The 16,038-nt window shown below is 39.8% G+C and overlaps 4 protein-coding genes across 4 annotated transcripts; 3 read left to right on the top strand and 1 right to left on the bottom strand.

Annotated features, from left to right (window-relative positions):
• Nucleotides 1–71: 71 nt before the first annotated feature.
• On the bottom strand, nucleotides 72–1,289 carry LOC110723606 (probable long-chain-alcohol O-fatty-acyltransferase 5). The gene has a single exon (XM_021902953.1). It carries the CDS (start codon nucleotides 1,210–1,212, stop codon nucleotides 163–165), a length of 1,050 nt encoding a protein of 349 aa, XP_021758645.1. The 5' UTR covers nucleotides 1,213–1,289; the 3' UTR covers nucleotides 72–162.
• Nucleotides 1,290–3,530: 2,241 nt separating this feature from the next.
• On the top strand, nucleotides 3,531–4,833 carry LOC110723605 (long-chain-alcohol O-fatty-acyltransferase-like). The gene has a single exon (XM_021902952.1). It carries the CDS (start codon nucleotides 3,642–3,644, stop codon nucleotides 4,650–4,652), a length of 1,011 nt encoding a protein of 336 aa, XP_021758644.1. The 5' UTR covers nucleotides 3,531–3,641; the 3' UTR covers nucleotides 4,653–4,833.
• A 626-nt stretch (nucleotides 4,834–5,459) lies between these two features.
• Nucleotides 5,460–6,835, top strand: LOC110723951 (probable long-chain-alcohol O-fatty-acyltransferase 5). The gene has a single exon (XM_021903364.1). The coding sequence runs from the start codon at nucleotides 5,633–5,635 to the stop codon at nucleotides 6,668–6,670; it is 1,038 nt and encodes a 345-aa protein (XP_021759056.1). The 5' UTR covers nucleotides 5,460–5,632; the 3' UTR covers nucleotides 6,671–6,835.
• A 1,056-nt stretch (nucleotides 6,836–7,891) lies between these two features.
• On the top strand, nucleotides 7,892–8,446 carry LOC110723665 (long-chain-alcohol O-fatty-acyltransferase-like). The gene has a single exon (XM_021903008.1). The coding sequence runs from the start codon at nucleotides 7,892–7,894 to the stop codon at nucleotides 8,444–8,446; it is 555 nt and encodes a 184-aa protein (XP_021758700.1).
• Nucleotides 8,447–16,038: the final 7,592 nt, after the last annotated feature.

Here is a 16,038-nt window from a genome sequence, read left to right as displayed (position 1 = left end):
CCTATCTTAATTATATGTAAAACGATTGCTATTCGTACCGGGCAAAAGAATGAAAGGTATACATGAGATCATGAACAAAAAATGAAAAATGGAATTATAGGATCAAATCACAACTAAACAATTAGAAACTTTGAACTTGGATAAACCTAAGATCTACCTCATTCATCTTCTCATCACCATCTCTTTCAAATACTTGCCAAAATCAATAATGTCTTGAGTTGCTTTAACATCTACCTCATTCCTCATTAATTGTGGGAAGAACAACCAAAAGCCCGTTACCATCACAAACCCAACTGTTAATGGGCCGGAAACAGCCCAATGCAACTTCCACTTCAGGCCCAAAGTTCTCTTCACACCTATCTCCAACACCACACACACACCGTGCAACACAAAGAACCACGTGACTTCCCACGTGGGAATCGCTCGTGTTGTATAGTAATAAACCAACTCATGCATCAACCCTGAAACAACAAATGAAGCCATGACACCTGTCACTTGGGCCCACTTTTGACCAACAAATTTCACAACCGTTGACCTAACGGGTTTATATACAGTGTGATGCAGTATTTCTGTTACTCTGAGGTTCCATCTCCGACCCCAAAAATCTTGTAGCGATGTTGATAAATAAGGCTCATTGGACGGTGGTTCGAGCTCGATCCCAAGTGTGAACCCTACTAAAAAATCACACACCCCAAATGCAATATCAATAGCCAAATACATCAAACCACAAAAGGCCACCATATTTTTGTTGTAAGAGTACACCACTTCTAAAATGACAAAAATAACAACCTTTGACCAAAAATTCAAGGGTAATACCACCTCCTTTTTGTTGGGTGAAATTACTAAATTACCCTCTTGACCTTTTGTTGAGGGGTTGACTTTCTTAATCTTGATTGGAAAAGCTGCAAGAAATATGAATCTAAGAAGAGATGGTTGATCATCATTAACATCATATGATAAAGGGCCATGATTGAAGGCGTACAATAAGAGTTTGAAGTTTGCGAGCCACACGATAAAACCCCCAAAGAGGATATTTGTAAGAGGTCTAGAGAGAGAAAGAGGGAGAAGAGTGAAGAGAGAGAAAATTGGTAAAAGAGAGATGAATCTAAGAATACCCTTTGGAATTTTAGAGGCTATGAAATAGGAGTAACAAAGTGATGCAAGGATTATTATCCATGCTTTTATGAATTTCTTGCCTTCATCTTCTTCCATTTTTATGAAATAACTAAAAATTTATGGGTTTACTTTTTAGAAGGATTTTTATTTGGAATATATGTTAGTTTTATACAAGTAGCTAAGCTTTGTGATCTAATGATCTAAATTAAAAAAGAAATATACTTAAATTAATAAATAAGTTTTTAAAGTCTTTGGAGATTGTAATTATTTGATTAAATTAGTGCTTGTACAAGCTGGCTTTCAACGTGTATAATAAAGCATATTGAGAATGAAATTACCCCTTTGTTGCACATAATAGTTAACGGAGGTAGTATTTAAAAACTTTTTGCGTGCATCAGTGCATTTAAAAAACAAAGAGAGTGTATACATATTTTTGATACTCCTTCCTTCTCGATTTTTGGTTTGTTACATGACTATATGATACTCTTTCCGTCTCATTAATAGTAGGTTTTATTTACACAAATTAATGCAAGCCATAAGATAATGTGGATATTTTGTGAATCAATTTTGAAAGTTCTTGATGAAAAAGTTGAGTACCATATTGTCCATATATTCATTGAACAAAATGAGAATGCAATAAAAGAAAATTAAACATATAGGTAGTTCTTCTAACTCATAATCAATAATTTTGCCAAACTTATGCATTAGTATATTTTTAAAATTAAATTCGAGCAAAGTGATAGACAATTTCATAATGGATCAGATCCTCAATAAATCAACAAGAAAGGTCATTTAAATCTTATGATCCGTATCCAACCAATTCGATCCGAGATCTTGATTTTGCTCTTTCAATAAGGACAATAACCATGCACAAATGTAACTTCAAATGAATCAATAATCTCTAGAGAAAAAAAAACAAAGCAATTTGCATATGCTCAACTCAAATCCATCACTCTTACTAAAAGTAAAAATGCACCAAAAAAAGGCATTAATATCAAACAGGCAACGATTCTATCAATGTACTTAAATTCTGTTCCATTGAATGTGATTTATAAACGAATAAATACATCTGTTAAGTGGATCAGACAAGGCAGCTAAAAATGTGGTAAAATTGAATAGGGTTTTATGACTTGTCTACATCGTATTAGTTACCCTCGCTCATCTTTTCATCTACCAAACAACCAACAGTAAAAAAAAATACTGTATCAATCAATTAAAAGTGAAATGTCAGTATGTCACTGGTTGAAGACATAAGCTCTAAACTAAACGCATTAAAGAACAATAAGACCATAGCTAAATCCATAATACTTCACTCTATTTTCACTAAATAATTCGAGAAAAATGAGTTATATATTTAGGGTATGTTCTGATTTACTGAATTGAATTGTATTGATTGGAGCTGAACTGAATTGAATTGTTATGAGCGAAGGAAATTAGGAACTGAATTAAACTGAACTGATTGAAGCTAAATTGAACTGAACTGAAATTGAGCTGAAGAGAACATACTCTTATGCCTTGTTTGATTGACATTATAAAATAAGAGAAGTGGAAATGTATTAGATCTGAATATTTGATAAGTTGGATACTTGTTTAGTTGACATACAAAAGAATAAAATGAAAGAAGAGAAAATTTATGGGAGTTTTAATTTTCCACATAATATAAGAGATGAATACCCAACTCTTTTCCGTCAATCAAAATTCGTTAGGAATTTCTCAAGTTCCTAAGAATTTCATAAGGAAAATAACTTCTAGTGAAATGCAATTTTCTACTCTATATGAGAATTTAATTCACTAATCAACCAAACAAGACCTTATATTATATTTTATAAACATAAAGAAGATAAGTTAGAGATAAGTTATGTTTTAATAAGGATATACAAAAGTTACTTGAGGTTCATTTTACAACTAAAATTAATTTAAATTAGGTCTTATAAATAAGTTTAGAGTACAAATTAGCCAAGGTTCATTTTACAACTAAAATAAATTTAAATTAAGTCTTATAAGTAAGTTTGGAGTACAAATTAGCCAATTAGATAAATAACACGTATTCTAAGTGTGTCATCCAATTTTATGAAATAACTCATTTATATGTAACTGTATGGTTGTAACGCATTATAATTTAAATTCAATTTTCAAATGGTCAAAGTTAGGAATTTATGCAAATTATACATCAACAAATGTTACTCCATTTTAACAATAAGAGTGGAACCTATGGATGAAGAAAGGTGTGTCAAAAAATAATGAAGGATTTTCATTTTAAAAAATGTTACACTAAATAAAAATGGGAAGAAGTATTAGGTAGAATTTTCAATGACATATAAATGGTGGTTGGGTTGTACTTGTATATATCTAGAGAGGTCCTCTATATATAAGCTACTAGGTCTATGACTATGACTTTTTCTAAGAGTATATGACACATACATCCTTTGTTACATTATAAAACCAAATACATAGTAACAAAGACAAAACAAAATATATTGGCAACCTAAAAAAACCATCACAAACTTCAAACAAATCCCATAAAAATGGGAGAAGCACAAAAATTCTTCCAATCTTCCTTAATAATTTTAGCATCACTTTGCTACTCTTACTTGATACCTTCAAAGCTTCCAAAAGGCAAAATTAGGTTTTTTTCACTCCTCCCAATTTTCTCACTCTTCACAATTCTCCCACTTTCTCTTTCTAGACCAATTCCAATCACAATAATAAGTTGGTTCATTACTTGGCTTGCTAACTCAAAGCTTCTCCTTTTTGCTTTCAATCTCGGCCCATTATCGGCCCAAAACTCTCTAATTAATTTTATTTTAATTGCTGCATTACCCATTAAAATTAAGGAAAAAGATCCTCTACATTACACCCATCACAGTGATCACACTAGAATATTACCCCCTGATAATTGGCTAAGATCTTTCTTTTTTACCCTTTTTGTAATAATTTATGACCTTACAAAAAGTTGGGTTATGTTTGGATGTGCATTATTTCTTTTTATTGACCTATGTTTTGCATTTTGTGCTTTCATTGTGGGTCCCCTAGGGTTAGACCTCGAAGAGCCGTCCGATGAGCCTTACGCGTCATCATCTCTTCAAGATTTTTGGGGTCGGAGGTGGAACCGCATGGTATCAGATACACTGCGTCACACTGTATATAAACCCGTTAGGTCAACTTTTGTTGATTTGGTGGGCCTTAAATGGGCCCAAGTGATGGGTACAATGGCGACCTTTTTTGTATCTGGGCTTGTCCATGAAGTTATGATCTTTTATGTGACCCGGGTTTGGCCCACTTGGGAGGTCACGTGCTACTTCTTGTTGCATGGGGTGTGTGTTGTTTTGGAGATGGCTGTTAAGAGGGAATTGGGCTGGAAGCTGAATTTTCATTGGGCCGTTTCAGGCCCATTAACAGTTGGGTTTGTGTTGATAACGGGTTATTGGTTGTTCTTTCCTACACTTTGGAGGAGCCATGTTGATTCTGAGTCTATTGAGGATGTCAAAGTATTTGCCAAGAATTTGAAGGATATTATTATACCAAGTATAAATTAATTACAAGATTTTTATATTATAAGTGAAAGAATTAGAACTCTAATTTTTATTTACGGTTGGTATTAGATCTTATATTAAAGAGTGATAATTAAATGACGGATTTATTATTTAGTATAGATATGTAGTTACTATATTGGAAGAAGTATTATTTATCAACAAGATTTACTAGTTGAGTGTATTATGTAGCACTTTTACACTTGTATTGTTACATATGGTTCTCTATTTATTGCTTCCATTAACCAACTACGAAGTACAACTAGTAGTTCAGTACAACTTACAAGTAGGGTTGTTCATTTAGTAAAAGGTTAAGATTTAAGAAAAGTTTTATTTTTCTGTCTCTTAATATTTGGTCCATTTTTTTATTTTATTTTTAGTTTGTTTAAAAATTTGCTCCCTACTATTTTTGGTCGTAGAGGACTATAGCATTTAAACCCAACTACTTTTGTCCCTTGTCAATTTCCTTTAACCAAAACTTTAAAAAATAACTTTAACCTATGAAAATTGGCCGCGAAAAATTTAGTCAAGCTGACTTTAGCAAGACTGCAAGAGCAACTTGAGAGTTTTCAATTAGACATATCAAAGATTTAAAAATGCATAATCATGCCACCAAAATATTTAGAATAAAGGGTTAATTGGATCAAATTCAATGATACTAATTACAAATTATGATGCATGGAAACTCTGTTTAGGGTCAACATTTTTGTTTTTGGTGCCTTTTAATTCCTATAATCAGGCAAATCAAAATTTATAAAAGGCAAACTACACTTTATTCCACTTTTTTTTAAAAAAAAGTTAACGTTATAAAAATGTCCTACATAATAATGTACCAACGTGGTCAACTAGATTGTGATTCAATTAGATATCACAACTGTACAGAATATAATTTTACAGATTGAACTAATCAAACATTCCATTCCAATAAAGATCTGAAACTCCTACATTTTTTAAGTCAAAAAATTTCTCAAATTTGATTCAAAAAAATGGAAGAACAAGAAAACGGGGAAATTAAGGCTTTAATTAAGGTATGGTTTAAGGTATTAATCTCTTTCATTTATACTTATTTCATAGTTTCAAAGCTTCCAAAAGGTAAAATCAGATTAATTTCCTTATTACCAGTTTTCTCTGTTTTTACTATTCTCCCATATTCTTTATCTACCCCAACAACAGCAGGATTAACCGGTTTTTTCATTACTTGGCTTGCTAATTTCAAGTTAATCCTATTTTCCTTTAATCTTGGTCCATTAACCCATGATTTACCATCTAAATCTTTCTTTAATTTCATCTTAATTGCTGCTTTTCCTATCAAGATTAAGAAGATTGGAAAAGACCCTTTTACCCCTACTCAAAAATTACCACTTAGTTTGCCGTTGAAGGTTTTGATTTATTCATTGATTATTATCGCGGGGTATTTTAGTAATTACAACAAGAGTTTGCACCCTAATGTTCTTTTAGGGGTTTATTGTTGTATAGTGTACTTAAATTTGGAGATTGTTATGGGTGTTTGTAATAAAATTGTGGGGTCCATCCTAGGGTTGGAGCTATCTCCACCGTTCGATGAGCCTTACTTATCGACATCGTTGCAAGATTTTTGGGGTCGAAGATGGAACCTTATGGTATCAGATGTACTACGTTACACTGTATATTTTCCAGTAAGGGCATTTTGGGAAAATCATATCGGGAAGAGGTGGGCCCAAGTAGTGGCTACTATGGCTGCTTTTGTGGTGTCTGGGTTGATGCATGAGTTATTGTTCTTCTATATTACACGTGCGAGTCCCACGTGGGAAGTCACGTGCTTCTTCTTGCTTCATGGGCTATGCTTGGTTATTGAGATTGGGCTGAAAAGAGGATTGGGCTTTGGAGAGTTACATTGGGCCTTAGCTGGTCCATTAACTGTTGGGTTTGTGATGGTAACTGGGTTTTGGTTGTTCTTTCCACAATTTGTAAGGAACAAAATTGATGTTAGATCTCTTGAGGAAGTCAATGCTGTTTGTAGATTTCTCAAAGGAATGTTACCATAAGCTTAAATTAATTATTATATTTTTTTTGAGAAATGTTAGCTTAATTGTTTTTGGTATTGAAATTACAATTTATTTGTGGTTTATTTTTATAATCTAATCTAAGAGTGAAATTTGCTCTTTATAATTTCCCCAGATGTTTTCTCTAATTACCTAACACTAAAAGAGTAAAGGAACATATTAATCCATCAAAAATCTTGTAAATAATGAGTAGTTGCCAATCCTTAATTAACTTGTAATAAAATATTAAAAAAAAAAAATGAGAATTAATTTATTTTTCAAAGGATAAAACTTAAATCATCACTTAATAGTCTTAAAATTGGACTCTTAACTTTACAAAGAGGTTTGTTTAGTACACACATTTGTTTATGCATGGAAAACACGTTTCCTTTGCTTATAAAGTGATCTACCCTAGCACTCACTTTACATGACCAAGTAAAAAGACAACTCTTATGTGTAAAATTAAAAATCCAATTTACGTGATTGTTTAGGTTTCATATAATTAATTCTAACAAGAACCATCACTAGATTAACTAATAGTTCATTAGTCCCTAAAATTAGAATATCATAATTGAAATTTATAGGAGTATTTGAGGGTTGTTATGTAGTATTAAGCTAAAATCAATACCAAAAATCAAAAAAAAAAAAAAAAAAAAACAGTGGAAACTAAACCAAGCAACCAAATATAATCCAAACAAAGATTATATGGAGGGTGAAATAAAGTCATTTCTTCGGGCATGGTCAATACTACTAGCATCTCTATGCTATTGCTACTTCATAGCTTTCAAGATTCCAAAGGGAAAGTTAAGGTTTATCTTTTTCCTTCCATGTTTCTTTCTATTCACCATTTTCCCCCTCTCTTTTTCCTCCGTAATCCTTAAAGGAATTATTTCATACTTCATCACATATGTAGGAAACTTTAAACTGTTATTGTTTTCCTATGGCCTCGGCCCATTATCTTATTGTTTACATAATCCTACCACTAATCCTGACAAAGAGAAAGACGATCCACCAATAAAATTAACCTCTCTGGTTAGGTTTATATTGGTTGCTATATTTCCGATGAAAATCAAAGACTCAATATCCAAAAAACAAAAAACCAAGAAAGTAATACCCCTAACTTTATGGCATGAGGCCTTGCTTTTCTCAATTCTCTCAACATATTATTATGCCTACAAAAGAACACTACACTCATGTGTTATTTGGATAAGTTATTGTGGCATAATGTACTTATTCCTTGATGTAATTGTGGTAATATGCAACAAGTTAGCAAAGGCTATCTTAGACGTGGAGCTACATCCACCGTTCGATGAGCCTTACTTGTCAACATCACTCCAAGATTTTTGGAGTCGAAGGTGGAACCTCATGGTAACAGATGTACTACGACACACCATATATGTACCCATGAGGGTATTTTTGTCCAAAAATAATGTACGTCAACAAAAGGTCTTAATTCCTTCGGTTATGACTGTTTTTCTAGTATCTGGTCTAATACATGAACTAATCTTTTACTACTTAACATTTGTGAGCCCCACGTGGGAGGTCACGTGCTTTTTTGGACTAAATGGGATTTTAGTTATTTTGGAGAGCTATTTGAAGAAGAATTTGGGCCATAAGTTAAGGTTGCATTGGGCTTTAAGTGGCCCATTAAGCCTTGGTCTAGTAATGGGTACAGGATATCTATTGTTCTTTCCACCATTTTTAAGGAATCAAGTTGATGTAAGAATTGCTGAGGAGGCTCAGGCATTGTTCAAGTTTATAGGATCACAATTATTTTAAATGAAATCTTGTAATTATTATTTGTTTAATTTCATTATTTTTTTACTCAATGTATGATAATTCAATTTCTTTCCAAAAAAAAAAATGTATGACAATTTAATTTGGATTATGTCTTTGTTAGATCACAAATTATTTGTAATTTTATTGTTTTCTTCTTATGATTATAAAAATTGAGTTAATTTAACTGCTTTATTTTGTAACTCACTCTACTTGATTATGTATCCCTAAATGAAATTACAAATTAAAATACATTCTAACAAAATCTCAGGTGAAATTTAAATGGGTTTTTACCAATGGCTAGCTAGTTATTGATATTCAACTTGTTCAAATTCTACCTTGAAGCAATTGTGCCTGCTGTCAATTCGGGTAAACGAGTCGGGTTTGAGTTGGGTAAGAGTGGGTCGGGTCAACTTGGATAGGGTCAATTCAGATTAATTCCATAACCTATGCGGGTCGGGTTTGGGTTGGGTCATACTTAAGTCGGGTCACGTCAGGTCAGGCTTCTTATCGGGTTTGGGTCGGGTTACATTCGGGTCGGGTGAACAATAGGTCGGGTTTAATTCGGGTTTTCACGGGTTAGGGTAATTCTCGGGTTCGAGTCGGGTTTAGTTCAAGTCAATAATTTGTGATTTAAAATCAGGCCGGGTCATTCTCGGGTTTGGTTCAAGTCAATAATTTGTGGATTATAATCAGGTCGGGTCATTCTCGATTTCAATTCGGGTTCGGTTCAAGTTAATAATTTGTGGGTTATAATCAGGTTGGATCATTTTCAAGTCGGGTCATTCTCGGGTTCAAGTCGGGCTATGTTCAAGTCAATAATTTCCAGATTACAATCAGGTCGAGTCATTTCCAAGTCAGGTCATATTCGGGTTCAACTAACTATAAATAGATAATCATCATTTTTATCAAGCTAATTATTTCCTTTGACTATAATATATATATGGCAATATACTAGGGAACTATAGTCTATAATTTAGGAAGATAATTATCTCCTTTGACCATACAACAAATATATACTATATTTAGCTCTTAAATTTGAGGATGATGCTCCTTTTCTTTTGCTGGCGTGGACCGACTTGGTCTCCCTGGACAAAATGCTTTGATCAACAATAATAAGGTGGTCTAAATTGCATTAAGGCGATTTGAAATCGGGACAGGAACAATTTGAGTTGAATTTAGGTTTGGTCAATAACATACAAGTCGTGTTAATTTCAAGTCGACTAGTAACTGTTTAGGGTAATTTTACCCTGCCACGTGGCCCAATCAGAAGGTGACGCGTGTCAGCCCCAGATTGGTCTAAAATGGACCAATCCCTGCTCGACACGTGTCATTCCCGAAATCAAGGGAAAAGGCTGCCTTCAGGCCCAAAATCCCGAGAATGCCGCCTAACGGCGCAGCCCACCAATGATTAGGGTTCAGTAACCTAATCAGGGGCACAATTCCCAAAGACCCTATAAATAGGGAGATGTCCCTCAATTTGAGGACACGTTTTACCATTTATTACACATTTTACTTTTTGATAGAGACATCCTGAGCTTGGAATCCAAGAAGATCCCCACCTAAATTTCCGCACCTTTTTTCTCCTTTCAAGTTTCTAACTTGTGCGTCGGAGGCGGAGCACCACCCAACTGGTGTCTCCGTTTGTTTTGCAGGTACAGCTCACCCCAGATCAGTCTTCGTGTTGTAACTCTCCCGAGGGACAAAAACACCCAAAACATTTGGCGCCGTCTGTGGGGAGAGTACCTCGAAGATGGTTTAAGAGTCTGTACCACCCCTTAACCGTCTGGACGAAGACCCAGAAGTCTTTATAGACAATGAGGAGGAGGAGGATCCTCAGGTGGAAACCTCTATAGCCGAGGACGGCTCTCTCAGAGTCAAGCGCATCCGGCCCAGAGAGACTCTGGAGCGAGGCGCCTCCCAGGCGGGTCCGAGCAGACCTACTGGGCAGCTGGAAGGGGCAACCCAAGTGGCAGCTGGATCGGCCCCTGTCACCCGAGACGAACTCATGAGGTTCATGACGAGTTTCAAGGGTGAAATTACAAAGTTGATCACCAAAAGCCAGGCTGGCCCAAGTAAAGGTCAGTCGGCGAAGAAGACTCCTCCAGAGAAGGAGAAGTCAGTCAGAAACCGGCAGCCCACTCCTCACCCAAAGGAGAAGGCAGCCGGGACCATCGATTGGTCGAAAATTCTCCTTCCTGGGGGGAACCCCAATAACTCTCGCCGGCCTCATCAGCCGGTAAGAAGTAAAAAATCAACTCTCGATGCCCGGGAGATCATCAACCGGAAGAGAAATCAATCGCTGTCTGAGTCGACTTCAACGTCGAACTTTCCAGACAGCTTCAACAACGTCTCTGCAGGGAGTGCACCCTCCTTGCATGAGAGCCAGAGAGGCGGTAATACCATCCATTCTGGCCCTCATATGATTGGAGTCGTCCCGTACGTGCCTACTCAGGCTTACGGGAAGTATCCTCCTCACTTCATGCAGCCGACCTTCTTTGGGGGTCAGGCGGCATATCCAAATGTCCAGCCATTGGACTGGCAGCTTCGCCTGCTGCGCCTGGGTGAACAACCTTCTGCGTTCACTCGGGAGATAACCGAGGCGGCTCAGCCGGCCAATGTTAAGAATGTGTTGGTTGGTACCTATGATGGTACCACCAATCCGGAAGACCACCTCATGGCTTACACCAACCTCATGTATCTGCAGGGGTTGGATGATGCCACTTGGTGTCGCTGCTTTCCGGCTACATTGAAGGGCATTTCCCAACAATGGTTTGGCAACCTGCCAGCCGGGTCCATAGACAGCTTCAGGAAGCTTGCCTTCCTGTTTGCTTCCAACTTCTCAATGAACATCCCTGCTAAGAAAACAAGCCTTGATTTGAGCACTGTTAAGCAGGGAGAGAGAGAAGGGCTGCGCTCATATGTCAGGCGGTTCAACCTGATCAGAATTCAGATTCAGGGACTGTCTGATGAGGTAGCTTTTACAGACTTTTTTAAAGGTCTGAGAGACGGGTCGACCTTTAAGTTCAACCTAGTCAGAAAAGGGGCTTTCACCCTACAGGCGGCCCTAAGGGAGGCGGAAAGCTACATTCAAGCTACCGACCTCTGCTCGCCTGGTAGCCAGTCGGACTCCAAGAAGTCTGACAAACAAAAAGACAGCCGGTCAGCTCAGCCGGCTAAAAACAAAGAAGAGAGCAAGAAAAGAAAAGAAGTCTGGGCGGTTACTGACTCTGATCAGCCGTCCCAGAAGAAAAAGAAAGAATTTAAACCGTACGTCCCCAAGTACGAGTTTAATAAAGATTGCAACTCCATCTTCATGGAGGTAAAGGACCGGCTGTCCATTGAGAAGCCGAATCCTATGAAGAGTTCTGTCCAGTCACGGAACAAGAATAAATTCTGTCAGTTCCATGAGGAGGTCGGCCATGACACCAACGACTGCTTCAGTCTTCAGCGTGCGTTGGACCGTCTGGCTGACAAAGGGCTGTTGAAGTCCTACATTTCTAAGTCCCCAGCCGGGGCAAAAAAGAAAAACAAGGGTTAGTCCTCCAAGACTACCCCCCAGCCTGCTAGTAGCTCGGATACCGATAAGGAGCCGGTCTACACTATAGCAGGCGGGTTCTCATGTGGTGGCCCTACCATCCAGGGCACCAAGAGCCATCTTCGAAAGATGGACAAAGATGATGATGAACAGGCGAAAGCCAACTCCTCCTTCCCAGACGTCTTGATCACTGAGAAGGATAGGGGCAGCGTTCGCCGCCCGCATGATGACCCGGTGGTCATTGAATGTAAGGTTTCCAATCAGCTGGTTGGACGGATCCTTATAGACATCGACAGCTCATCAGACATCATCAGTTTCCGGTGCTTGCAAAAGCTGAATTACAACGTCAGCAGCATGCATCCGGTCACCCACCCCTTGGTTGGTTTTGGGGGTGGGATGGTCTACCCAGCCGGGAGAATTGATTTACCCATCCGGCTGGGAGAGAAAGGCCAGGGACGACATATTGTCGTCAGATTCTTGGTTGTTGAGGAGTTGACCGCCTATAACATCATTCTTGGCAGGCCAACCCTCAACGTAGCCAAGACAATAATCATCCCTTCCCTCATGCTCATCAAGTATGAGAGGGATGGCGGTTCTGTTGGTTCCTTGAATGGGGATCAGAAGACGGCCCGAGAATGTTATCTCTCAGCCGTCCGAGATACCGTGGCCCCAGGCGGTCAGGAACCAATAGACCTTGACAACGTCAAGGATGCCGACCCAGCTCCTGCCCCATCAGCAGCCGGAAAGAAAAGAAAGGCTCCTCTGCTGGTGGAGGTGAAAAAAGAGAAAAAATAGCAATCACTGACCGGTGAACGGTCAGATGAGCTCCGTCCCCAACCGGCTGGCGAAAGCATTGATCTCGTACTGGACGACAGCCGTCCAGAACGCACTGTTAAGGTTGGGACGGTTTCTCATGCTACCTTGGGTGCAAGCTTGCACCTTCTGCTGAAAGAATTCAAAGACATTTTTGCCTTTGAAGTGGAAGAGATGCCAGGCATCAGCCCGGATCTTGCCGTCCACAAACTCGCCGTGGACCCCAAAAAGAAGCCCATCCGGAAAAAGAAAAGAAACCACGGCGAAGAAAGAAGTCAGGCGGCAGCTGCCGAAGTCAAAAAGCTGCTAGATGCCAGGTTCATTCGGCCTTGTAATTTCCCCGACTGGGTGGCCAATGTGGTCTTTGTGAAGAAACCGAATGGGACCTGGCGCATGTGTGTTGATTACACAGACCTCAACAAGGCGTGTCCTAAGGACAGTTATCCGCTTCCAAAGATCGACAGTCTGGTCGATTCTACAGCCGGTCACGCCTTGATGAGCTTTATGGATGCCTACTCCGGCTTCCATCAGATACCCCTGTGGAAAAAAGATCAAGAGAAGACGGCCTTCGTCACTGATCAGGGGCTATTTTGTTATACTGTGATGCCGTTTGGCTTGAAAAATGCGCTTGCCACATTCCAACGGATGATTAATACGGTCTTCATTAATCAGATTGGGAGGAACGTGGAGGCGTATATTGATGACATGATAGTCAAATCCAAGTTATAGACGGATCACCTTGCTGATCTCCAAGAAACATTCACCACCCTCAGGCGGCATAAGGTTATGTTAAATCCTAATAAATGCGTCTTTGGTGTTGAGTCTGGGAAGTTTCTCGGATTCCTGATTGATCAAAGGGGGATAGAGGCTAACCCCGAAAAGATACAGGCGGTGATTGACATGAGGTCACCCCGCTCTGTTAAGGAAGTTCAGAGACTCATCGGTTGTCTGGCCGCCCTGGGGAGGTTCCTCAGCCGGTCAGGTGACAAATGCCTCTATTTCTTCCAAGCAATCAGGAAGAAGACCAGATTTGAATGGGGGGATGATGCTGAGGCGGCGTTCCAGAGGTTGAAAGAGCATTTACATTCTCTGCCTAGGTTGGCCAGTCCTTTTCCTAGGGAGACGTTGTACATGTATTTAGCCGTCTCAGACTATGCCCTCAGTGCCGTTCTCCTTGCTGAGCGAGACGACGTGCAGCTCCCGGTTTACTTCATTAGCCATGTTCTTAAAAATGCTGAACTCCGGTACCCCATGGTTGAAAAATTTGGCCTCGCTTTGTATATGGCATTCAAAAAATTGAAGCCTTACTTTTTGGCACATCCGGTGGTGATTTATACGGACCAGCCACTCAAGCGGCCAATGTCTACCTTGGACTCATCCGGGAGAATGTTGAAATGGGCTATTGAAATGCAGAGCCTTGAAATCACTTACGAACCAAGAAAGGCAGTGAAAGGTCAGGCGTTTTCCGACTTCATTGTGGAAATGACTCGTCCGGTGGCTCCGGATAATCTTGATCAGGTTTTGAAAGTGTACGTAGACGGAAGCTCTACAAAGAACGGCTGTGGTGCAGGTGTAATTTACGAGTCTCCTGAAGGAGACAGATTTGAATATGCACTACGCTTCAAGTTTCAGGCCTCTAACAATGAGGCGGAATATGAAGCCCTGCTAGCCGGCATTCGCATGTGTAAGGCGGCAGAGGCCATGAAAATTGACGCCTACTCTGATTTTCAATTGGTTGTTAGCCAGTATGAGGGAAGCTACGAGGCTACTCATCCGGCTATGATTAAATATCTTCAGGCAGTCAAAGAAGAGAACAAGGCACTTGAGGAATTCCGGCTGAATCAGGTGCCTAGGTCGGAAAACAACCAGGCGGATGCATTGTCAAAGCTGGCATCTTCCGCCTGCCATGATACGCCTCGGTCAGTCTTCTGGGAAGTTCTTGAAAAGAGAAGCATCTATGAGGATCCCGTTGGAATTCTGGACCGAAGCTCTACCTGGATGGATGGCATCCGGGCCTATCTCTCAGACGGCACACTTCCTGATTCGCCACAGGAAGCAGCCGTCCTAAAAAAGCGAGCTGCAAGATTCGAGTTGAAAAATGGAGAACTCTTCAGGGCGGGGTTTCTAAAGCCTTTGTTGAAGTGTGTCACCCAAGAAAAGGGGAAAGAAATTCTCGAAGACTTGCACTCGGGATTCTGCGCCTCTCACATAGGCGGCAGGTCCCTAGCCGTCAGAGCCAGACGACATTACTTTTGGCCCACTCTTGAGGCGGACGCCAAGGAGTTGGTGAAGAAATGTGACAAGTGCCAAAAATTTGGCAGACTCATTCACCGTCCGGCTACTGATCTGACAGCCATCCACAGCCCAATCCCGTTTGCAAAATGGGACATGGACATTCTAGGTCCTTACACGCCTGCTCCAGGCGGAAAGTGCTATATCTTAGTGGCTGTGGATTACTTCACCAAGTGGGTTGAGGCTGAGGCGGTTAAAAACATCAAAACCTCAGACGTAATTTCCTTCATCTGGAAGAACATTATCACCCGGTACGGGGTACCCATGTCTATGGTTTTTGATAATGGTCCTCAGTTTGAGACGCCTCAGCTAAAAACTTGGTTGGGAGATCAGGGGATCTCAAGCTATTTCGCATCTGTTGGCCGGCCCCAAGCAAACGGCCAAGTTGAAGCTTTCAACAAACTCATCTCAGACGGCATTAAAAAGAAAATAGAAAGAGCTGGTGGCTTATGGGCAGAAGAATTAATCCATGTCCTGTGGGCCATCCGAACAACAGCGAAAGGGGCAACCGGTGAAACCCCATTTCTCATGGTTTACGGTGCTGAAGCCGTCTTGCCCATCGAACATTACGAGCCGACTCTTAGAGTCATGCTGTATGATGAAGAGGCAAACTGGGAAGCAATGCGCCTGGCATTGGATTCACTCCCAGAACGCAGGGGCAATGCCACCTTGCGTCATGAGATTTACCGTCTGAGAATGACGAGAGCCTACAACAAAAAAGTACACAAGCGTCCTTTGAAAGTTGACGACTTAGTGTTACGAAAAATGGAGGCAACCGGTAGGGCCAATGAGTTGGGAAAGCTAACCCCAAATTGGGAAGGCCCCTACCGGATCTATGAAGAAGTAAGGGACGGCACCTACCGCCTGGAAACTCCAGACGGAAGGCGCCTGCCTAGAACTTGGAATGTAGACAATCTTAAGAAGTACTACTTCTGAGATTGTAAACTTTTTG

This window comes from Chenopodium quinoa, unplaced genomic scaffold, assembly GCF_001683475.1.
Source record: "Chenopodium quinoa cultivar QQ74 unplaced genomic scaffold, ASM168347v1, whole genome shotgun sequence".
Classification (NCBI taxonomy): domain Eukaryota; kingdom Viridiplantae; phylum Streptophyta; class Magnoliopsida; order Caryophyllales; family Amaranthaceae; genus Chenopodium; species Chenopodium quinoa.
Note: the sequence above shows the minus strand (reverse complement) of the source record. Positions and strands in the feature narration are given on the sequence as shown.

Excerpts from the sequence above, each read along its gene's own strand:
- LOC110723606 (XM_021902953.1), bottom strand. The coding sequence starts at position 1,212 with ATGGAAGAAGATGAAGGCAAGAAATTCATAAAAGCATGGATAATAATC.
- LOC110723605 (XM_021902952.1), top strand. The coding sequence starts at position 3,642 with ATGGGAGAAGCACAAAAATTCTTCCAATCTTCCTTAATAATTTTAGCA.
- LOC110723951 (XM_021903364.1), top strand. The coding sequence starts at position 5,633 with ATGGAAGAACAAGAAAACGGGGAAATTAAGGCTTTAATTAAGGTATGG.
- LOC110723665 (XM_021903008.1), top strand. The coding sequence starts at position 7,892 with ATGTACTTATTCCTTGATGTAATTGTGGTAATATGCAACAAGTTAGCA.